The sequence below is a fragment of the Carcharodon carcharias genome, chromosome 1 (assembly GCF_017639515.1).
Source record: "Carcharodon carcharias isolate sCarCar2 chromosome 1, sCarCar2.pri, whole genome shotgun sequence".
Classification (NCBI taxonomy): Eukaryota; Metazoa; Chordata; class Chondrichthyes; order Lamniformes; family Lamnidae; genus Carcharodon; species Carcharodon carcharias.
In genome coordinates, this window is record NC_054467.1 from 227,256,056 (window position 1) to 227,280,777 (window position 24,722).

General features: G+C 45.2%; 1 protein-coding gene across 8 annotated transcripts in view; it reads right to left on the bottom strand.

Annotated features, from left to right (window-relative positions):
* Positions 1 to 278: 278 nt before the first annotated feature.
* The window catches only part of fgfr3 (fibroblast growth factor receptor 3), a 167,889-nt gene continuing 143,445 nt past the window's right edge, over positions 279 to 24,722 (bottom strand). For 5 of the 8 annotated variants that reach the window (XM_041185735.1, XM_041185745.1, XM_041185726.1 and 2 more), the window contains 9 exons: positions 23,727 to 23,875; positions 23,497 to 23,618; positions 21,182 to 21,292; positions 20,709 to 20,899; positions 18,609 to 18,731; positions 17,964 to 18,034; positions 17,376 to 17,513; positions 12,368 to 12,473; positions 279 to 2,983 (listed from right to left, as the gene is read on the bottom strand). In XM_041185735.1, the coding sequence (XP_041041669.1) occupies positions 2,819 to 2,983; positions 12,368 to 12,473; positions 17,376 to 17,513; positions 17,964 to 18,034; positions 18,609 to 18,731; positions 20,709 to 20,899; positions 21,182 to 21,292; positions 23,497 to 23,618; positions 23,727 to 23,875 (1,176 nt within the window). In that variant the 3' untranslated portion in view covers positions 279 to 2,818. The remainder of the gene's footprint in view (positions 2,984 to 12,367; positions 12,474 to 17,375; positions 17,514 to 17,963; positions 18,035 to 18,608; positions 18,732 to 20,708; positions 20,900 to 21,181; positions 21,293 to 23,496; positions 23,619 to 23,726; positions 23,876 to 24,722) is intronic. The other 3 variants (XM_041185793.1, XM_041185753.1, XM_041185774.1) reach the window with 1 other exon arrangement.

The following is a 24,722-nucleotide window of genomic DNA, read 5'->3' on the forward strand; positions in this document are numbered from 1 at the left end:
GAGTAGCAATCTGAATTGCAATGGGTTTTCCCTCTGGCCACTGGCTGTGCTGTCTCTGCCTCGCCGCTACCCTTGTTGTGGTGCATTCTATCCTGTGCGCCTGTAAATCCTAGCGTAAATTTGCCACTGGAGGATTGGGGGGGTCACAGTGGTATAATTTATAACACTCATGAACAATATTACCATGGCAGGAAACTCCAGCCCATTATAAATCACACCAATTATCGGACAACGAAGAACAAGGAATGGAAACTCTTGCATTTTAAAACAATATCCTTTTATTTTTGTGGAATGGAACAGTTCCATGTTAATAACAAAGTTTCATAAAGGCAGACAGATATTGTTCAGTGCTAGTTTCTTTTTTAAACTCCAACAAGACCATCTGTGACCTTTTACAGGTTTCAGGCAGGCGAATAGGTTTGAATGGAGATTTTTACTGTTTTATTTGAGCTTACCTCTGGCTACTAAGAGTGTGAATGTATGAATTATAGGCAGTGGTCCAATCTAACCACAGAACATAAATTGGGAACCTCAGCTATTGCCAGTAATGCTTGACACTATTACATCTACATAACAGGAACTGGATATCAAATGTTAAGATCGGTCAAAGCTACAATACATATATTTTGTAAAAAAAAAACTCAATAAATTAGATATATATCTAAGTTCTTTTTTGTAAATCATGCACAAATTTCAAATATTGGAAAAGTTTTTTTATCCATTCGGTACCTGGAATGTACACATCAACAGTGATCGGTAAGAAAATAACGAAGTGTCTTTTCATTTTACAAAAATTACACAGCTATAGAACTCCTACCTTTGTATCAAAGAGTTAACAGGTAACTTTAATCTAGTAAATTAGTCTTTCTACAGAGTAAGAGCTTCAGGGTCCTAATAAAGGTTAAAGGAGGCAAAGTGAATTTTAATTGATTTTAACAGGATTCCCACCTAAATTCTTTTTTGTATTTTACCTGCAGAATCCTATTTCAAATCAAAGAGATCTTTTATTTTTTATTCCGGGTTACATAGTTGCTCTGTCTGCTACACATATGTTCTAGTAATTTTTCTTTGTTTTAAAAAAAGGGCTTACCTCAAATGAGTTCTCTGCAAAATTGCACATTTACATTGCACCACATCAGTCGTGCTTGTGGCACTATCTGCATAAAGAGAAGGGAGAAGGGACTTGACTCACAAGTCACCGATACATGGACCGATGTCAGTGATTGATTGACAAGCAATTCGTTTCTCAAGTTGTTTGTTATGGACATTCACTATCATTGCACCCTCTCATTATAACCATGCAAAGTGCCAGCACAACGCCTCTCCGCACTTGCACATTCAGTGCTGTCACTGGGCGCTTTTAGTATTTTGGCACCATTATCCTATGGGGGTGGGGGGAGAGAGGGGGGTGGTGGGCGGTGGGAGAAGGGAAAAGAAATGTAAATCACACATAAGCCAATATGCTTTAATGTTGCGCATTGCACTCCTTTCATGCCGCACACTTGATTCATGATCTCAAACTGCCCCAATTGTGACTGGCACCAGAATCTGACTGTACTTCTGATCAGGCTTGAAAATGCTCTCTCCAGACACAACCCAGCTCTGGGTAGGCCAACATTTAGTGTCATGCTCCAGTTCAAATGGGCACCCAGTGTGAGAATTTCACACGCCCAATGTTGTCCTAGCGACAATGCCAGCGTTCTTTCACGGGGCCAATAGTGTCAGGGCAGCGGCCAGCAAGGCACCAGATCTACACAACATGGTCACCATTCACAGTCAACACTTTAGCTTTGTTGTGTCTTGATCAAAAATCAGCCACAAAGCACAAACCTTCATATGTTATGAAAAGTCAATACATTTCTAGGATCAAATTTCTAGCTAACAGAAAAAAATCATTGCAATCTAAAATAAAAACTGATAATGCTCATTTTACATGACATTTGAAAACTTGATTCTAATACTTTTTTCCTCATGAACCATAATCTACTTTTGCTTCTAACCAATTTTAAACGGGTAATAAATTAAAATTATAAACATGTAAAAACAAAAATTAAGAACCTAGGTAACTATAGATGTGTACAGTAATTAGTAAATAAGCTATATACTCATAAATCTCTTAACCAAAATGATATGTTAAAGTCTATGAACAACTTTACAAATATACAATGTGCTAATCAGATTGCAAATAATTAATGATTTTTGAACTATTTTATCCCTTGCTCACTACACAATGTGTTTCTTTAATAATTTCCTGATTAATACTGAATATCCTAGACTGCAATGATTTTAGGATTTGCTTCCTCATATTCGTAGTTATTTTTGTGTTTTTCCTAAACAAGCAAACCATAAGTATACAACTGTGTTTTTTAAACATTATCATACAATATTCATATTTATATATTTACAACTCTTCTGGAATCTGCAGCTTCATACAAATAAAAAGTATTTAAATGCTCTTTGTAAAGAAAAATAATTGTCTTTTTGTTTCAGTTTTTTAGCACACACTTGTCGACTTAGGCACAGAATGGTTCCTTTAGCAGTCAAAATGTCAGAGGTCAAAGGTAATCACCTCTAGATTTTTTTTTGCAAAACGTTTCATTTCAGTTTCTACATTTTGTTTCCAAAAGAAAAATGTTTCTTCATGCCAAACAGTATTTTTTGTTTTAGATGGGTACAGCACTTGAAGATGTAAGGCTCAAAAAATGGTGGGAAGTAAAATGGGGACAAGAGTCCCAAGGTGGTTCAGTGTATTTCCTTCAATGTGAGTTGTCCATGGTTCAGCGTTCTATAATCCTGTTTCTTTTTGTCCCAAACAGTCTCATGTCTTGATGACACCATTGCACTGCTGGTGCTTGGGGAGACAAGGTTCGTCAGGCAAAGCATCATGGGCAAACACTGAGTCGTCTCCGGATGAGCACGTACTGTGAGTGTCTTGGCATGCCGGGGAATACTGCTCAAAAGGTGCTGATAGGTCAAGGTACTCCTGAAATACAAAGGAAAAGAGAAAACATTATGTGGCAAGAATTGCAAGTGCACTTACTGTAGGTTTCCCCAAGTGAAGTGTTAGCTGTGCCTCAGCTGGTAGCGCTTTTATCTCTGAGTCAGAAGACTGTTGATTCACGTCCCACTCCAGAGACTTGGGGCAGCATTTTCCCCCTGTCGGTGGAGGAGGAGGTTGGGGGGGGGCGGGGTGCGGAGTTGTGTGGGAGTGGGTGCGAGCAGGCAGGTTCCTGATCGGCACCCCTAGTTGGGGGCGCGCCGCCATTTTATGTGGGCGGGCCAATTAAGGCCTGCCCAGCGTGATGTCCGTCCGGAAGCACTATGTGGGTAGGGAGTGGGGGGGTGGGATTCCCTGGGCCGGGAGTGTGCTCTTTCACACATGCGCATGAAAGAGCACACAGATCTCCCTGAGGCAAAGCACCTGCCGAACTGAAAATCTAAATGGCGCGGGGCGATGTCGGGACGCATGCTCGACGTCACCCCGCGTCATTTTACACGTCAGCGAGCGGGCCCTGACCCCACTCGCCAGCCAGGAAATGCTGCCCTTGAGCACAAAGGGCTGTCAGTCCAGCACAGTTGGGACGGAGTCCTACATTGTTGGAGGTGCTGTATTTTAGATGGGACATTAAACCGAGGCCCTGTCTGCCAACTCAGGCGGGTGTAAAAGATCCCATGGTACTGTTTCAAAGTTATCCCCCATTTCCTGGTCAATATTTATCCTTCAAACAATATCACTAAACAAATTATCTGGTCATTTATCACATTGCTGTTTGTGGGAGCTCGATGTATTTTCCTACTTTACAACATTGACCCAATGTCAAAAGTACTTAATTGGTTGCAAAATGCGTTGGGATATCTAAGGTTATGAAAATGTCAGTGTGAATGCAAGCCTTTCTTTCTCTCCCAAAACAACATCAATTCAACCTTTTGTAGATTCCAATTTATGGTTCTGTTTTTATGATAGTGCTTTATATTGTATGGTGTATTTTACCACCCAAGAGTGAATGGTTTTTCATTTGGAAAATCCTCCAGTGTTTTTCCTTCCTGAAGGTATTGTGATACATGTCAATGGACTCTAGCCATCCCAAGCGGCCTTTCTTCCTGTGACAGTCTGGATTCCCAGCTTAAGATGATGAGCAATCGCAGGATATTTAATCACATGGGCCACTGCAGTCAAGCACCCACCTGTGTGCCCGCCTTCATCCACGGGTGCACTTTAATAAGCAGATTGGCCCTTTCTTGGTGTCAGGAACCCAGAAATGGTAATAACAGTCAAAGTGTACGGGCACTGAGAATCTGAAATCTGACTGTTTACCCAGCAATGTGCGATCAGACTGGCAGCAGGCAGAAACTATTGGTGGTAAAAACTGGGATGATCCTTAAGGGCTTCATAATGGATGGACACTTTAATTGTTACTACATTGCGATGTCTGAGCTAACTAACCCAGTGTATCAGTAGGCGGGATAAAAGCAGATCGGCCTATGGTACACCACACCAGCACAGTTCCTTCAATAACCGGGGCTCTCAGATTTGTTACAGCAATCATGGTAGTAAAATCTACTTTGTTCAACATGACACATTTGTCACTCGTGAAGCTGCCATCTAATAGTAAGGATAGAATTCTACCCCAGACAGTGGGGTCGGGGGGGTGGGGGGTGGGGGGGGGAAGGGAGGTTGGGTGGGGGGGTGGGAAGGAGGAGGAAGAAAGACCACATAATTTCAGCATCAGTGAGGGAGGTTGTAATTTAGAACAGCCAAGATTTGCTGTGCTTGTCTCATTTAAACTACCCAAGAAACCTCAAATGGGAGGAGATAGGGACGAGCACTGGGCTTGAGGCGGGGGTGGGGGCAAGCATTGGGCATGGGGCGGGGGGTGGGGACAAGCACTGGGCTTGGGGCAGGGGTGGGTTTGTGTTGTGATGGGAAAGCCTTTTCTACCTGTTCTCACTGAGTCTCAGCAGCTGGTTGGGGCCATGCCTGGACATATTCTCTGCACCGCTTGGATCCTCACTCAGGCAAGTTACACATTAAAACTCACCTTGTTGGTTGTGGTCCCTTTAAGCACTGCCCGCTAGGCTGCTTGAAGGTCTGGTTGTCCTAGATAGTCCCGGCTGTCCCAGTGCAAACCCGTTTTGCAATGGGGGCCTCAAACAGGCATCAACCCCTTTATTTGCTGAAGACTTGTTTCAAGCATGGACCATGATTACTTGTTTTTTGGCCTTTACCAACATGGTGAGCTGTGCACTTCTGGCCTGTAATGAGCATGTGCTTTCTGCTCACCATCTTGGGGGCTTAGGAGGCTATTTAGTGCCCAAGAAAGAGCACCATGCGGCTGACTTTCTAGGACCCATCCCTCCTCTTTACAGAGCGTGACAGACCTTCAGTGAATTTCAGCATTTTCTGTTTTTAATTCAGACGCAGTGATATAACCTTTACCAATTTTTGATTAATGATAGTAATTATAGAACAGCCTTTCCCCACTGAGAGTACGTTGAGTGTATGCTCTCCTTGTGACGATACACTTTATGAAGACCATTCAATGGGATTAAGTAATATATTTTTCATGTACTGCTGTTTGAATGATGACAATGTTTTGCATTGTACGAAATCAGGAAACTGCTCCTTTTTTAAAAAAAATATCTTAAAGCAAATCCCCCAGGGTAACTACTTACTTTCCAAATTATAGCAATTGATGGGTTCCTTATGAGAACCATAATGCTAAAGAGTTAAGTGTGCTGACTATAGTCCTCGCATTTTATTGCCATATGTATGTCCCTTTCCCAGCCCCCAACGTCACATGATAGGGGCTGCCGAGCAGCAACACCATAAAAGCGTGATTACAGTGAATGTGCTCACTACTCCATCCCTTCTCAGGCAGCAAAATTAGACAGAAATCTGAATGGTTTTAAACTAGACTCCTGGCAACATTCCATCTCAGTTTCCCAGGTCAAAGGTTAACTCTCTGGCTGGGGCAGGTTATTGGGCAGGAGGGATGCTATATAAATCCTGGCGATAATATTTTACGATCACATGCTTGGAGATTTGGTGCTGTCGATCATTTTCAATTATTATCTGTCAAGGCTTTAAACGGTGCACTAAATCAGTTAGCAGGGTGGCGTGGCCCTTGTGTGCATTTAAAGCATATCTTTATTGTGATTTACATTAAACAGTGCACTTAGGCGTATTGAAAGGGAAGGCTGCAAAAAGATTTAAAAACAGCTAAATGCTGGAAATAGAAAATGCTGAAACACTGCGGCAAGTCCAACAACAGCTGAAAAGGGGAAAGAAACATTAACATTTTGGGTACAGATACTTCACTGGAATCTAATATAAGGATATAACTGATTGCCACTCTGTTGCCTGATATGGCCATCTAACCCAATCAACATTGACTGTAAGATGCCAACCTGTCTTTTCTCTTTTCACAGGCTGACATAGCTGCCATATATTTCCAGCATTTCCTGCTTTTGGCTTGAGTCAAAAATATAATCCATACAATTTTTGATCAATAATGTTAAATGCCATGTTAATATGCACAAAAATTTCCAAAACAAGGAGTTTACCAGCCGACTGATCTGGCTGTGCGCTGCTTAAAGGGGAACATTATACATCTGAATTGCAAAGTAGTCTTGAGGAATATTGGCTTGTTGACTGATTTTACCCTGCTTCCTGCACTTGATGTTTACTGGTCTGGATGCTATTGGGTTGCTGTGTTTACACTGAAAACATTATCAAAGGTTGACCTCGGTCACTCCCCTGATGTTTCAATGAATTCATCTGGTGTACAGCTGAGCTGCGCAGACCAGAATGGTATTGGATTCAATGCCCAGTCTCTGCTGAGATAATAGGACACAACTTAAGTTGCAGGGAAGGGTCCTGATATAAACGCTGACGATTCTGCCTAGTGCCTGACACCATCCAGTAACCTTGGTTTGGCTTCACTGGACACAGTGGGAAGGCAGAAGTGAGCTCAGCTTTGACACTCTCACTGTCTTTGGCTCCAATGTGAATATGATGCTAGGGCTAAAAGGGTTACATTATGAAGACAGATCTCTTGAATATGGAAGATTAAGGAGTGATCTAATTGGGGTATTTATGATGATTAAAGGATTCTGTAGGGTGGATAGAGAGAAACTATTTCCTCTAGTGGCAGAAGTCCAGAACGAGGGGACATCACTTGGATATTAGAGCTGGGCTATTCAGGGGTGATGTCAGGAAGCACTTCTTCACTCAAAGGATAGTGGAAATCTGAAAACCTAAAGGCTGGGGTAATATCAGATTGGTAGATTTTTGTTCAGCAAGGGTATTAAGAATTAGGAAACCAGGGCAGGTAGATGCCAGATCAGTCATGATATGAGTGAATGGCAGAAGGGGCTCGAGGGGCTGATTAGCCTGCACCTATTGCTATATTCCTATGGGTGAGGATCCGGGAGGTACCTAGCAGCTGTGGAGTCATATCCCAAAGGAGTCAATGTGTTCAGGCAAACAGAGTGGTGACAAAAGTGACCAGAAAAAGGCAAAAGAAAAATAAAATGGTCGCATCAGTCTTACAAATTTGAATATAAGTGTGGCCAGAAAGATTGTTTCAGCCTGTGAATTTACTCTGTGGGTATATAAAACTCTAGATCGACTGTGAGCAGAGCCCCACACCTTAGGAAGGATAAATGACAAGGACATAGAGTGCCATGTAGATTTACTGGAATAATACCTGGAGTTAATTTATGGGGAGAGATTTATTTTTTTTATTTGTCCATGAGATGTGGGCATCACTTGCTAGGCCAGCTTTTATTGACCATCCTTAACTGCCTTTGTTCAGAAGGCATTTTAAGAGTCAACCACATTGCTGTGGGCCTGGAGTCACACGTAAGAGCATTAAGTAAAGGGCATCAGTGAACCAGATGGGTTTTTGCAACAATCTGGTTTCATGATCATCATCAGGATAATAATTCCAGGTTTTTATTGGGTTCAAATTTCACCATCTGCCATGTTGGGATTTGAACCCAGGTTCCTAGAGAATTACCCAGGGTCTCTGGAATATGAGTCCAATGATAATGCCATTATGCCACCACCTCCTCTACCAAAGCATGCCCTCAAAATCTGGAAATTAGAAGGTTAAGGAGTGATTTTTGATCAAAGTTTTCAAGATATTAAGGGGAACAAATAGGGTAGTTAGTGAGAAACCATTTCCAATTGTTGGGGAGTCTAGGACTAGGGGACACAGTCTACAAACTAGAGCCAGGCCTTTCAAGAATGAAATTAGGAAACACTTTACACAAAAGGGGGGGAAGAAGTCTATTAAGGGTATTAAGGGGTGTGCGGCAAAAGCAGGTACATGAGGTCAGAGATCAGCCATGATCTTGCAGAATGGTGGAAAAAAGCTCTTTTCTTATTCTTTCATAGGATGTGGACATTGCTGGCATTTGTTGCCCATACCTAATTGCACTTGAGGTGGTGGTGGAGAGCCACCTTCTTCAACTGGTGCAGTCCATGTGGTGTAGGTACACCCTCAGTGCTGTTTGGGAGGGAGTGCCAGGATTTTGACCCAGTGACAGTAGAAGGGAATGACAATATAGTTCCAAGTCAGGATGGTGTGTGACTTGGAGAGGAACTTGCTTAGGAGCTTTGATTTTTCCTGGTGGGCAGGCTGGGCGGGAGCGGGCGCGGAGCTGATAGCCACCCACCATCAGCTGCGCGCCGCCACTTTATGCGGGCGGGTCAATTTCGTGCAGGCGCACGAAAGAGCGCTGAAATCTCCCTGAGGCACGGGAGCTGCCTCGGGGAGACTGAATGGATAATGAAAAGTTCAATAAACGAGGTGAAAATTTATTTAAACAGTGAACAGTGTCACATGATTGGGACACGTTTGTAAAGGTGGGACAAATTACTTTTTCGTTTTATAAGAACTGCAGGAAACCTCATCCCGCCCGTGGATGAGGTTTCCTGAAAAACGCGAAGACCACTTGGGCTTTTTGCCTGCACCGCACCGCCCCCCCCACCCCCCCCGACCCCCCAACCTTAAGGTTGGACGGGCAGCATTCTTAACTAATTTAATTAATTTCTTAATGGGCTTAACAGGCCCTTAGCATTTCAGCCAACTCCGGCGCATACCCGCTGAACAAAATATCGAGACAACATCATCGTGCGTCATTTTATGCGTCGGCTTGTCGGGCCCGCTCCCACATGCCGACTGGAAGATTCTGTCCATGGTGTGTTCCCACGCATCCGCTGCCCTTGTCCTTTTAGTTGGTAGAGGTCGCTGGCTTGGAAGGTGCAGTCAAAGGAGCCTTGGTGAGATGCTGCAGTGCATCTTGTAGATGGTACACACTGCTGCCTCTGTGCGTCGGTGGTGGAGGGAATGAATGTTGGAGGTGGTGGGTGGGATGCCAATCAATGGGGCTGCTTTGTCCTGGATTGTGTCAAGCTTCCTAAGTGTTGTTGGAGCTACACTCACCCAGGCAAGTGGGGCGTAATCCATCACACTCCTGACTTGTAGATGGTGGACAGGCTTTGGGGACTCAAGAGGCGAATTACTCACTGCACAGAATTCCCTGCCTCTGACCTGCTCTTCTAGCCACATTATTTGTATGGCTAGTCCAGTTCAGTTTCTGGTCAATGGTAACCCTCAGGATGTTGATAGTGGGGGATTCAGTGATGGTAATGCCATTGAACGTCAAGGGGTGATGGTCAGATTCTCTCTTGTTGGAGATGGTCATTGCCTGGCACTTGTGTAGCACGAATGTTACTTGCCATTTATCAGCTGAAGCCTGGACACTGTCCAGGTCTTGCTGCATTTGGACATGGACTCCTTAGTATCTAAGGAGTGCTGAACATTGTGCAATCATCATCGAACATCCCCACTTCTGACCTTATAATGGAAGGAAGGTCACTGATGAAGCAGCTGAAGATGGTTGGGCCTAGGACACTACCCTGAGGAACTCTGCAGTGATGTCCTGGAGTTGAGATGACTGACCTCCAACAACCACAACCTTTGTGCTAGGTATGACTCCAGCCAGTGGAGAGTTTCCCCCCGATTCCCATTAACTCCAATTTTGCTAGGGCTCCTTGATTTCACACTTGGTCAAATGTGGCCTTAATGTCAAGGGCAGTCACTCTCACTTCACCTCAGGAATTCAGCTCTTTTGTCCATGTTTGAACCAAGGCTGTAATGAGGTCAGGAGCTGAGTGGCCCTGGCGGAACCCAAACTGAGTGTCAGTGAGCAGGTTATTGCTAAGTAAGTGCCACTTGATAGCACTGTTGATGACCCCTTCTATTACTTTACTGATGGCTGAGAGTAGACTGATGGGGCTGCAATTGGCTGGGTTGGATTTGTCCTGCTTTTTGTGTACAGGTCACACCTGGGCAATTTTCCACATAGCTGGGTAGATGCCAGTGTTGCATGAAATGGGAACTGGAGGCTATTCACTTTGGCAGCAAGAATTAAAAAAGCAGAATATTTTTTAAAAGGCGCAAAACTTTTCTCCAGAAAGTCCTTGACCTGAAACATTAACTCTTGTTTCTCGCCCTCCACAGATGCTACCAGACCTGCTGAGATTTTCCAGCGTTTTCTTTTTGATTTCAGATTTCCGGCACCCACAGTACTTTGATTTTGTACATCTTTTAAATGCTCATGTTCAGTGAGATTTCAGTGTACTTGCACAAGGAACACGGCTGGGGGGGCTGCATCTTATCTATGTCGGGCGGGCTGGGTGGGGGTGGGCGCGGAGCTGGTCGCTGCCGGCGACTGGCTGTGCACCGCCATTTTACGTGGGCGAGCGTAACGCGTGGCTGGTAGCGCTGAGCACTACCTGTGGGGGCGGGTGGGAGGAGGGAGAGTCGGGGCCTGCGCTCAAGATTGCTCAGGGAGACTAAGTCGATCGTCAAAAAACTTTTTAATAAAGGAGGAAAAAAATTATTTAAGCATGTCCCATCAGGTGACATTGCCACATGAGCTGGGACATGTGAATTTAGCAAAATTTAATTATTTTTAGAAACCTTCAGGAAACTGCATCCCCCGCCCCTGTGGATGAGCTTTCCTGAAAAATGTGAAGGCCGCCTGGGCTCTTCGCCTGCCCGGCAACCTTAAGGCTGGATGGGCAGCATTGCTAACAACTTTAATTGGTTTTTTAATGGCCTCTGGCGTGCGCCTGCCAAATGAAATATCTAAATGATGCGCAATGACATCGAGCCCGCCCCCTCATGCCAACAGCAATATTCTGGCCAGAAAGTTAGCACGTAAGCAATTAGGAAGACAAATGGCATGTTGGCCTTTACTACAAGGACATTGGTGTACAAAATAAGGAAGACTTGCTACAATTGTAAAGGAGTTTGGTGAGGCTACACCCAGAATACTGTACGCACTTGTGGTCTCCATATCTAAGTTCTCATTGACACATGCAAGATTTTGAAGGAGTTTGACAGGGTAGATAGACACTGACTGGTTGTTTCCGCTGTTTGGGGAATCTAGGAAACCCAGGCACAGTCTCAAGATAAGGTCGCGTTCATTTAGGACTGAGATGGGAAATTTCTTCACTTAGATGGTTCTGAATCTTTGGAATTCTCTACCCCAGAGGGTTGTGGATGCTCCATCGCTGAACATTCATGGACAAATTTTTGGTCTGTCAGGGAATCAAGCGATATGGGCAGTGGGCGGGAAATCAGCCATGATCCTATTGAATGATGGAACAGGCTCGAGGGGTGATGTGGTTTGCTCCTGCTCCTAGCTCTTATGGTGTTTGTGAGACCTTGCGTTCTTACAATACAACAATGAGGCATTTCAAAAAGGAACTTCCATTGATTCCACAGAGCTTTGGGACATCATGAAAAACACTACATTAATGCAAATCCTGCTTGTTTCTCTTTTCTTAATTTTGGCCTCAGTGTTCCGGGCCCTTGAAAGCTGAAATCAGCCAAGCCTTCCACTCTTGAATGGTATCTGGTGATCTCTGCCATGAAAAGCGCACGTGGGTGTTGATGACAGAATTGGGCACCGACAACGTTGCCTCTTCTACTGACAAGAGGGGGCTGGGTGGGTAGCGATGGGCAGGGGATGGGGAAAAAGGGAATTGGGGCCTTGCTGGTGTTCATGTGTCAATGCTAGATTGTGTGATCCATTTATCAACTGGGCAAAGATTTTTTTGCTGCATCAATGGTATTAAGCTTGCAACGAATACACACTAAATAGTACAAAGCATCTTAATAGTTGAGAGTCTTCACTTGACATCTTTTAAGGGAATAACACAGAAATTCATAAAGCAAAGAAATAATTGGGTTTTTGAATACTTTTTAAGTCCTACAAGTTGTTAAATTTTAATTTGCTTTAATTAACTTGTTAATCCTTTGAGTTTTTTTTCACTTAAAAGACTGACCTCAGTTGATGTCACTGTCAGGACCCTGTCAAGATCCTCGACCAGCTGTTTGAAGGTTGGCCTTTGTGATGGGATTGCATGCCAGCATTCTCTCATTATCATATACCTAGAGAAAGACACAGGATTAGAGTTAAACAAAGCACAACACATATCTTCATAATGTTATTTAAGGATGTGCTAGAAAAAAGTAAATGGCTAGGCAAATGGCCAGCGGACGGAGGCCCAAAACACATCAAAAGACCCGATACACCGCAGCTAGAGTCCCGGTACACCACAGCAAGAAGGCCCCATACACCGCAGCTAGAGTCCCAGTACAGTGCAGCTAGAGTACTGGTACACCGCAGCTAGAGTCCCGGTACACTGCAGTTAGAGTACCGGTACACCGCAGCTAGAGTCCCAGTACACTGCAGCAAGAGTCCCAGTACACCGCAGCAAGAGTCCAGGTACACTGCAGCTAGAGTCCCGGTACACTGCAGCTAGAGTCCCGGTACACTGCAGCTAGAGTCCCGGTACACTGCAGCAAGAGTCCCAATACACTGTAGCAAGAGTCCCAGTACACCGCAGCTAGAGTCCCGGTACACTGCAGCAAGAGTCCCAGTACACTGCAGCAAGAGTCCCGGTACACCACAGCTAGAGTCCCGGTACACCACAGCTAGAGTGCTGGTACACCACAGTTAGAGTCCCGGTACACCACAGTTAAGAGTCCTGGTACACCACAGTTAAGAGTCCTGGTACACCATAGTTACAGTCGCGATACACTGCAGGAAGAGACCCCATACACTGCAGCTAGAGTCCCGGTACACCGTTGCAAGAGTCCCGGTACACCACAGCAAGAGTCCCGGTACACCACAACAAGAGACCCCATACACCGCAGCTAGAGTCCCGGTACACTGCAGGAAGAGACCACGTACACCACAGCAAGAGTCCCGGTACACTGCAGCTAGAGTCCCCGTACACCGTAGCAAGAGTCTCGGTACACCACAGCAAAAGTCCCGGTACACCGCAGCAAGAGACCCCATACACCGCAGCAAGAGACCCCATACACCACAGCTAGAGTCCCGATACACTGCAGGAAGAGTCCCACTACACCGCAGCTAGAGTCCCAGTACACCGCAGCAAGAGGCCCAGTACACCGCAGCAAGAGGCCCAGTACACCGCAGCAAGAGACCCCATACACCGCAGCAAGAGTCCCGGTACACCGCAGCAAGAGTCCTGGTACACCGCAGCAAGAGTCCTGGTACACCGCAGCAAGAGTCCCGGTATACCACAGCAAGAGTCCCGGTACACCGCAGCTAGAGTCTCAGTACACCGTAGCAAGAGGCCCAGTACACCACAGCAAGAGGCCCAGTACGCCACAGCAAGAGGCCCAGTACACCGCAGCAAGAGACCCCATACACCGCAGCAAGAGTCCTGATATACTACAGCAAGAGTCCCGGTACACCACAGCTAGAGTCCCAATACACTGCAGGAAGAGACCCCATACGCCACAGCAAGAGTCCTGATACACCGCAGCAAGAGATCCCATACACCACAGCAAGAGTCCCGGTACACCGCAGCTAGAGTCCCGATACACTGCAGGAAGAGATCCCATACACCACAGCAAGAGTCCCGGTACACCGCAGCAAGAGACCCCCATACACCACAGCAAGAGTCCAGGTACACCACTGCAAGAGTCCCGGTACACCGCAGCAAGAGTCCCGGTACACCATAGCAAAAGTCCTGGTACACCACAGCAAGAGACCCCATACACCGCAGCAAGAGACCCCATACACCGCAGCTAGAGTCCCAATACACTGCAGGAAGGGACCCCATACACCACAATTAGAGTCCCAGTACACCGCAGCTAGAGTCCTGATACACTGCAGGAAGAGACCCCATACACCACAATTAGAGTCCCAGTACACCGCAGCTAGAGTCCTGATACACTGCAGGAAGAGACCCCATACACCACAATTAGAGTCCCAGTACACCGCAGCTAGAGTCCCGATACACTGCAGGAAGAGACCCCATACACCGCAGCAAGAGTCCCGGTACACCGCAGCTAGAGTCCCGGTACACCGCAGCTAGAGTTGAGGCTGAGCAAGTGATTTATCCAGGTTTAATAAAACTTCCTTGCTTTTGTACTTTATGCCCCTACTGATAAAGCCCAGGATGTCATAGGCTTTATTAACTGCTCTCTCAACCTGTTCTGCCTACTTCAATGATTTATACACATACACACACACACAGGTCCCTCTGTTCTTCCCAAAAATTTCTGCATCACCCACAAATTTTGGAATTGTGCCCTGTGGGCCAAGGTCTAGGTCATTAATATATAGTTGGAAAAGCAGGTGTCCTAACACCGACTCCTGGGGAACTCCACTCTAAACCTTCCTCCACTCTCCAGTTTAGGGAGGGAATTCCAGAGCTTAGGATCCATGTGGCTGGGATTCTTGAGAGTGAAAATGCAGAGAAATGCAGATGTCTTGGAGGGTTCTAAGGCTGGAAGTGGTTAGATATAGTGAGGGGGAAGGTAATGGAGGGATTTGAGAACAAGGATGAGAATTTAAGATCATGTTGTTGCCAGACCAGAAGCCAATGTAGTTCAGTGAGAACAGACGTGATGGGTGATCAGGAGTGATGGGTGATTGGGATGTGGTGTGAGTTTGGATATGGGCAGTGGGGATTTGGATGGGCTTTGGGTTATGAAGTTGCAAGATGGGAGACTGGTCAGAAGAGTTTTGGAGTAGTCATATGAATATACGAACAAGGAGCAGGAATAGGCCATTCAGCCCCTCAAGCCTGCTCCACCATTTAATAAGACCATGGCTGATCTGATACTAACCTGAAACCTGCATCCCACCTACCACCGATAACCTATTACCCCCTTGCTTACCAAGAATCTATCCACCTCTGTCTTAAAAATGCAGTCAAGATTACAACCAGCAGATGAGGGCGTCAGCAGGATGTCAGATAAACAATAAAAAGCAAATGAGGAACGGAGGCAGAAAATATTACTATAAACTCGAACAGTAGTGAGGCGGGGGTGGGGGGCAGTGCTGCTTATTCCACCGTGTTGTGGGTGGGTGTTACTTAACTGTATTGGGGACAATTCAACATTTGCAAATGATACATAACTTTTGAACTGAGAGTACGATAGGGTAGAACTTCAAAAAACATAGGCATGTTGGGTGAAGGATTCGATGGTTCTAAATGGATGGACAGGTGGCAGATGAAATATGATGCACAAATGAGTGGTGATTAATTTTGGTAGGAAGAACAGGGAGAAACATTGTTAAATACAGGGTACAATTCTAAAAGGGTGTTATTTAACTGCAGTGATAGGTCAGGGTTATTTAACTGTAGGGCTGGGTCAGGGTTATTTAACTGTAGGGGTGGGACAGGGTTATTTAACTGTAGGGATGGCTCAGGGTTATTTAACTGTAGTGGTGGGTCAGGGTTATTTAACTGTAGGGGTAGGTCAGGGTTATTTAACTGTAGTGGGGGGTCAGGGTTATTTAACTGTAGGAGTGGCTCAGGGTTATTTAACTATAGTGGTGGGTCAGGGTTATTTAACTGTAGGGGTGGGTCAGGGTTATTTAACTGTAGGGATGGGACAGGGTTATTTAACTGTAAGGGTGGGACAGGGTTATTTAACTGTAGTGGTGGGTCAGGGTTATTTAACTGTAGTGGTGGGACAGGGTTATTTAACTGTAGTGGTGGGACAGAGTTACTTAACTGTAGTGGTGGGTCAGGGTTATTTAACTGTAGTGGTGGGACAGGGTTATTTAACTGTAGTGGTGGGTCAGGGTTATTTAACTGTAGTGGTGGGTCAGGGTTATTTAACTGTAGGGGTGGGTCAGTGTTATTTAACAGTAGGGGTGGGACAGGGTTATTTAACTATAGGGGTGGGACAGGGTTATTTAACTGTAGGGGTGTGACAGGGTTACTTAACTGTAGTGGTGGGTCAGGGTTATTTACCTGTAGTGATGGGACAGGGTTATTTAACTGTAGTGGTGGGATAGGGTTATTTAACTGTAGTGGTGGGACAGGGTTATTTAACTGTAGGGGTGGGTCAGTGTTATTTAACAGTAGGGGTGTGACAGGGTTACTTAACTGTAGTGGTGGGTCAGGGTTATTTAACTGTAGGGCTGGGACAGGCTTATTTAACTGTAGGGGTGTGACAGGGTTACTTAACTGTAGTGGTGGGTCAGGGTTATTTACCTGTAGTGATGGGACAGGGTTATTTAACTGTAGTGGTGGGATAGGGTTATTTAACTGTAGTGGTGGGACAGGGTTATTTAACTGTAGTGGTGGGTCAGTTATTTAACTGTAGTGGTGGGTCAGGGTTATTTAACTATAGAGGTGGGACAGGGTTATTTAACCGTAGGGGTCGGACAGGGTTATTTAACTGTAGTGGTGGGTCAGGGTTATTTAACTGTAGTGGTGGATCAGAGTTATTTGACTGTAGGGGTGGGACAGGGTTATTTAACTGTAGTGGTGGGACAGGGCTATTTTTCTGTAGTGGTGGAACAGGGTCAGGAACCTAGTGGTTGGACAGGGTTATTTAACTGTAGAGGTGGGTCAGGGTTATTTAACTGTGGTGGTGGGTCAGGGTTATTTAACTGTGGTGGTGGGTCAGGGTTATTTAACTGTAGGGGTGAGACAGGATTATTTAACTGTAGTGGTGGGTCAGGGTTATTTAACTGTAGTGGTGGGACAGGTTTATTTAACTGTAGTGGTGGGTAGAAGATCTGCAGCTCCCCTCAGGCTGTCACAGCGTGAGGAGTCCTGGAGAACTCCCACCTGTGCAGCCACTCGGGGAATTATTTGCGGTGCCGAGGGGAAGAGGAAATCCCCACCAATGCACAAAGAGATGACTATCTAATTATCGAGAGGAGAAATGAAAATAATCAAACATTATGCCAAAGTGAAAGCTAACATTTTCTAGCAAAGCATCAAGCTAAGTTATGCAGCATTCAACCAACAATTTAGTAATGTGGGATGGTAATGATGGGCTATTGCTTACAGCTCGTGGGTGCAGTTTGCTGGCTTATCCATCCGATGGCCTTCTTTCAGCAGTTTAAAGAGCTCCTCTACTGGGATTCCGGGGTAAGGGGATCCTCCCAATGTAAAGATCTCCCACAACAGGACTCCATATGACCAGCTGGGAATGAGAAAAGAATAGAAACCTAATTCACTGAAGCTTTTTTTTTTGTCAAACCACCCCATTCTCTTGGTGCTGCCATGCGTGCCTAACATAGTTATCAATGGCGTGACTTAATTGAATAAACTCTTTTCTAGTTACTTGGAGCATCGCGCTGATCCCTTCAATCACAAAAAAGATCAGTGGACGCAAATGCTGGAATTAAAATGACCAGTTAATCAGATAGTTGACAGGCTGTTTATAACTTGTCAGCTCTTCTGCCAAGTCCCCGGAGCAGAACTAACGACATATTTTTCTCCAAATTCGTTTTCCTGGACTGCACAATTTGCAAGCAAGTCACAGAGCCAATTCTGGCCATTGTAACTTTCCTTTACAAAAGGGCCTATGTATTTTAGGTAGAACTAAGTTGATTTAAAAAAAAAAGGCACGATTCTCATGGGTAGCACTTACACGTCACTCTGGTGGGTGTAGACTCTGTCGAATAGTGCCTCCGGAGCCATCCACTTCACTGGCAGCCTCCCCTGTAAACGGCAGGAGATGGGAGTTATTATTTAATCACATCGACAGGCAGCCACAAAGGCAATGCCTGCACTGTAATCTTTTAAACCAGCCACAATTACCATTGACAGAATTGCACATAGTGCGCAGCACAGAAACCAGCTACTCGGTCCAACTGGTCCGTGCTGATATTTATACTCCACACACAAGCCTACCCCCCACCGCCCCTCTTCATCTGACCCCACCAGCGTAGCTTTCTGGCCCAATCTCCCTCACGCGTTTACCGAGCTTCCCCTGAAAAGCTATTTGCCTCAATACTTCCTTGTGGTGGCAAGTTCCGCACTCTAACCACTTTTATATTTGTGGCCCCTAGTTCGGGTCTCGCCAAAACATCATCTCTACATTCTCCCTATCAAAGCCTCCCATAATCTTAAAGGCCTCTGTTAGGTCTCCCCGCCACCTTCTGTTTTCTAGAGAAAAGAGCCCCAGGCCTGGGTTCAGCCCCCTCCGACCACCTGCCACTCGCTTCAGCTGCCAGTCCCTAATGCTCGGTCACTTTAGCCTCCAGCAGATGAAGCAGGCTGTGGTTACACTTACGTTTGTTGTTTTCTTGTAGTAGTCAATGTTGTGCACGTCCCTGGCTAGGCCAAAGTCTGCAATCTTCATCACGTTATCGTCTGTCACCAGCACATTTCTGGCTGCCAGGTCCCGGTGAATACACTAACCGAGAGAAAAAAGATTCCCACATGGAACAATTAAATTGGTTACCAAAGAAAAACTGTGCAGCAAGTGTTCACTTTTCTTCAGTTGTTATTCCTTGTTTCTCGCGAGAGTGGTGCTGATTATTAATATTTGGGTCCATTGACATTCAATTAATTTGATCCATCGAGGTTCACTTCTGCTCTGTGAGCAGGTGTAGCCCGGGGTTATAAACTATGTTAATCACAATGAGCTCATACATTTAAGGGCTGATTTTCACCCTCCCCTATCTCCCCCCCCCACTTCTTAGATTGCCTGACTTCAGGCACAGCAGGGCCACCTGTCTCAGCTGATGTCGCCGGGAAGTGCCGCCATTTTAACTGTGGTCCAGCTCAGTCCCACAGAGCCTCAAAGCTGCTGGTGAAGGCTGCCAGCAGACATAATCCTGGATATAGGAGGCCCCGGGTACATTCATTTAGTATTTACTGTTTGTAAATTCATTGTGGGCCAGAGGGAGCTGCAAAAATGTCTCTTCAGGGGCCAAGGGTACCTTGGGCTTTCCAGTTACTTTGTCAGATGCTATTTCCATGACTCCTGTGACTTGAGTCTGCCAGTTCTGGATGAACTGTGACTCCCGCTCGCTGGTGCTGATATCAGCTCTGTTCGGTTAGTGTCAGCATCCTTGACATGCAAATCAGTCCTGGGAGTTTAAGCACCCTGAGCCTCACAGTGAACTCTCCACTGGAGGAGCTCTCCCACTGTGGCGAGTGCCCATCTGTCTGACAGGGGCTTTAGAGATCAGTACATCAGAGTTGTTCTAATTTAATCTAATAATTCAACCAAACTAAATCCTTGAAAAGATTGGATAAAGAAATGCCAAGGTCCCATATTTGACTGTCTTCCTCTTCACTTTCCCCTGCCATTTCCCCTCTCACCCTGCCCCCCCCAAGGATAGAGTTGATACCTTCCTGGGTTGGCTCTTTGTATGTTGCCAGTCTCCACCATCTTAAATCAAGTGCCACTTGTGAATCCAGTGGTGATTATCGGCAATCTAGAAGACCTTGGGGAGTGTCACAGCTGAGCCAGATACTGTCCTTGTCTAATGTACCCTCATGCATATTCTGCCAGATATCAACCCGGAGTTTCCTCTCCAGGGATACTGGAACACCAAAGCCTGGTTCAGCAACTCGACACTATGGTTGAGTCAGTTGAACCAGTACAGGATAGGAATCACAAACCTTCTTGGTGTGTATAGCTCAGCTCTACATTTAAACTTCTATAGCCACCTCCCCATGGAAGGTGGTCACTGGAATCTCCCCTAAATTCAAGTGTGATTATGATATTTATAAAACAATGTCGTGGAATTTGATAAAGTTGCTAGGCTGAAGTCTGAATAATTTTGCAGGGCTATTGGTTCCACCTGCAATTTCCATCTCTCTCTACATTATATATATACAGTGGGAATGAATATTAAGATATATTCACCTGTACAGTACCCCAGCAAATTCATTCTACTGCTCATCTTTGAAATACTGCCTTACCCTGTCTCAGCAAACTTTCCCAACTTTACACATCCACCTGCCCTGTTCGCTCCCTAAGCACCAGATTACTCCAGGCTCCCACTCTTTTGGTTCCTTTCAAACTGGATTACACCTGCTTTCCCACTCCCTCTGCCCTTTCCCATTGGATTGCTCCTTGTTACACAGGGAGTAGCTATTTGGTCAAGGCCTGTTATTGTTCACAGAACTGTATCCCAGCAAGAGTCAACGTCACTGCATTTAAAAAATACTTGGATATGCTCTTGAAGTGTTGTATCCTGTAGGATTACAGTCCAAATGCTGGTAATTGGGTTTTGGATGGGTAGCTCTTTTGCGGCCAGCTCACGGACATGATGGGCTGAATGGCCTCCTTCATTCTGTGCTGTAGATTTTCTGTTCCTATGACATTCCTGCCACTGCTGGTAAAGAAACATTGGGGGAAAAGGGAAAAAGTATTCACCTTTTGAGAAGCCAGGTACTCCATGCCACGTGCAACCTGGTAGGCACAAGACACAAGATCCTTGAAAGTTAACTGCTCGTCTGGCACCTTGCAGGTGTCAAAGGAATAATCCATGCCAGGAGGCCGTCGTGCTTTGAGGTATTCCCGCAGGTTGCCTTTTGATGCATATTCAACGATGACGTAGAGTGGACCTGAATGGGAATGAAATGCTGCTTGTAATGTTGCAGAACTATCACAGGGAGAGGAAAGAGTCTCAACAGAAGGATCAGCCCTTAGCAAATGCCAATACCCATCAGCCCATGGAGGCATGAGGCCCAACTTTCGTTGTGCCCACCTTCTGGCAATCCCAGGCTGGTCAGCAAGGTAGCAAGTATTATTATGGTACAAAAAGAGCACTGTACAAATTGTAACACCCAGTGTACAGATTGCATCCTCCCACTGCTCGCTTGGAAAAGGGCACCTTTAGAACTCACCATCCTGCGTGCAGGCACCGAGCAGGTTAATAATATTTTTATGTTTTCCAATCATCTTCATCATTTCCATTTCTGACACCAGATCAGATAGGTCCTTGTCTGTGGCATCATCTACAAGGATAAAGAACAGAAACTGTAACTACTTAAAAGCATCGGGATGGCAAAATACACAGAATAACATCACAGGCCCAGTCTTACTGCTGGATGCAGTGGAACTGGCAGCTTTCAGGGTGGATATATGCAGTGGCTATGCAGCTACAGGGAATATTGCTCCATGTGCCTAAACTTATATCTACAAAAAATAAAAATCTTGCTTAGGGTCCACATTTCCTGTTCACATACCTTACTTCCCATTGTCATCATTTCCGATCATACTTTTCTCAAACATTTAGATCTGTAACTTGTAATATCCGCATTTCCTATTCAATGTGGCTGTGTCAACAGTCACAATGTAGTGGCAGGATCTGCCCACCAGATGGCACTTTAGAATGTGTTTCTCAGGTCTCTACCTCAACTTCATCACTACTGATCATACTAATCAACTAACTTTGGGAAAAACCTTGGAAACTTTACTGTGTTTTGTTAAAAAAAAAAGAACTGGAGCGAGTTAAAGGCGATAATTCAATGCTGGGGTTTAGATGTTGTTAAAAAGCCACTTAAAGCTTTACTTTAATTTAACATCATGTGAAACCCATGTCTTGTGACTTGCTCCAAGCTTTATTCAGCAGATCTTAAGCTAAGAAATGAGGATACTCGCCAATGACTCAGCTGGTAAGGGAAGTATGCGATTGAACCACACAGGTAGGGGGTTCCAAGTTTGAAAAGCTGAGCTGATAATAAATATAACAATATACTGCCAATAGATCAAACCAGACAGTGTTCTGTTCAGACTGCAACTTCAGCACTGTGCTTGTCCTTGAGACGCAAAGAGGACATTTAAGACCTGGGTGTAGTGCAGAGAAGAGCAGAGAAGAGCTTTGACGCCTCATGGCTGGGATCTGAGCTATGAACAAAGTGGCAGAAGCTCAGGTTTTTCATTCTGGAGAGATGACTTCGAGATGATGTTTGGGGTACACAGAATTAAAAACAGTTTGGAAAAAATACAAATCCAAACTAGTAAAAGGTATGTTTGGGACTGATATCAGGAAGCTTGTCTTCAAGAAGAGTGTGATTGACATTGGAATGGATTTCCATATGGAGCAGTGAAGGCAAAAACACTGGCATCATTTAAGAAAGTACTGGATTTTGCATCGTGGAGAACTGTAGGGTGATTCTGGATGGATGAGCTAATAAAGGTCTTCTGTGTCCATTCATAGGATTTATATGATCTTGGTATCGCCTGAAAATGTCTCAAAGCCCTTCACTGGTAGCGTTCCTACCTCTGGACCAGAAGCTCTGGGTTCAAGTCCCATGCCAGGGCTTGTTGGCCATGGAAGGAGCGTCCATGACCTGGTTAAATGGGTTGATAGTCAGCCCGGGAACCCTTCCACCAAACTCGTTACTATTCCCCAAAGGGAAAAAGTGAGTGAGACAATATGCTTAAAAAATACACAAATAACTTTTGGAGTGGAGTGACTGTTGTAGGAAAACAGGTAGAGGTAAGGGATGATACAACTGTATGAGGGAGAGGGGGAAGGACTGAGCCAGACTTCCTCCTCCTGATTTGCACACAAGATGGAGATTGGCTGTGATGCTCCCACAGTTGAATAACCTATTCACATTAGCTGACAAGACAAGCAACAAAAAGGTGACCAGTGCACAGGGAACTATACCCCTCCATTTCCTACTTAACATTTGCAACAATGCAGTACATTTACTGTGCCCCAACCTCTGGTACTGCCAACTTATGCCTAAGTGGCATTTGCCCTCATGAGAAGTGTGTGCATTCCATGTTAGCTAAACCAAAGTTCTAACTTGTAGTTTGGAGACTTTGAAATATGCTCACGGCCTTCCGTGTGTGACAATCTATGGATCAAAGACAATAAGCCACGGTTGAGTATCCTACCATAAGTCCCTATCGAGGTTTGTAGAGAACAAATCTCCCATTAGTTAAGGAATCAGAAGGCAACCAACACAGATAGAGTTGGTCCTCTGAAGAAAAGGGAAGACAACAGGAGAAATGAAATTGCTCAAGATTATGCCCAAAGTGAGTCAGCTGCTAATGTTTGCCTTCCCTCCCTGAAGCTAGTCTCAGCCTCCCCATGTGAAAGATGATGGGTACAGCCTGTTCTGTGAAACTAGATAATGGCCTTCCCAATCCATACCAGCTTCACATAATGGTGCAGTCTAGCTGCTGCCAGCCTGCATGTGCTTACCTTTCAGCATCTTAACAGCGACGGTGATAGGCTTGTTGGGCTTGTCCTTCTCGATCCCAATGGCCTCTGCCATAACCACCTGACCGAAACAGCCCTCGCCAAGCGGTTTTCCCAAAGTCAGTCTAGGGGACAGAAAAGATCCGTTGAGGATAAACGGTGAAAGAAACCGACTGCAAGAATGCTATCAAACTGGCCGATGTTTAGTGGTACAGTCTGGGTGTAAAATTCACCTTGGACGTTGAAACTCCCACTTGGGATCAGCTGGGAGCTCCAGCTCAGAGACGTTGGCCAACATTGGTGAATCGCTGGAGGAGAGGCGGGCAATTCTCACTAATGGCGTGTTGGAGTTCATGGAGGAGTTCGACTCCAAGGACACCTGCTTGAGTGAAAAATAATTCAAATTTGTTACCAACCACCACAAATTACTAGCAAATCTGAACTTAAGCTGGAGGAGGGATTGAGGTGGCAGACCAGTAACTAAAAAAACAAACTTTAAGGGCATTATACCAACCAATTCCCTTCAATTGATTATATTATTATTTGACATTCTTCCAATGCTGGATTCCATCAGGGAACGGAGGAGAGACTGGCAGATGTGTGGAGCAGGTTTTATTTATTCTGTTGTGCAGAATGAAGCCCATTGTTATTCAGTCATTGGTTCTCTTACATTTTGAGCCAGTAGCTTGTGTCTCAGTCTGCTCCAGCTAACAGATATATTAGACAACACCAGAGTGAAAGAGTTAACTCACAGGCTGTGTATGTCCAACAAGCATTCAAACAACCAGAATGTCGCATTTCTGGGTCACTTATATTTCAACATGGAAATGGAAATGCTTGGACCAGGGCACAGTAACGTTTGAGTAACAGGAGAGACACAATGGGCGAAATGGTCTCTTTCTGCACCATAATAATTCTGTGATTCTGAATATTGTCTGTGTGACAGTCTTAAACTGAACAGACAGCAGCCCCACCATTGTTAATAAACCTCAGCTATAGTGTTACTCTCCATTCATATTTCATCTGTCAGAGCTCAGCAGAATCTTAGAGCAAGAGTGATAACTTCATGTCAGCACCTAATGATCGAGATGATCATCCAAAATCTGCATCCCAAAACCACCAACCGCAAAGGCATCTCTTCACCCATTGTTTCTCCACTCCCTCAGACCAGGGTTTAGTGACTGCTTACTGGGAGAATCCCACAGGCACCATTTACCTCAGAAATGATA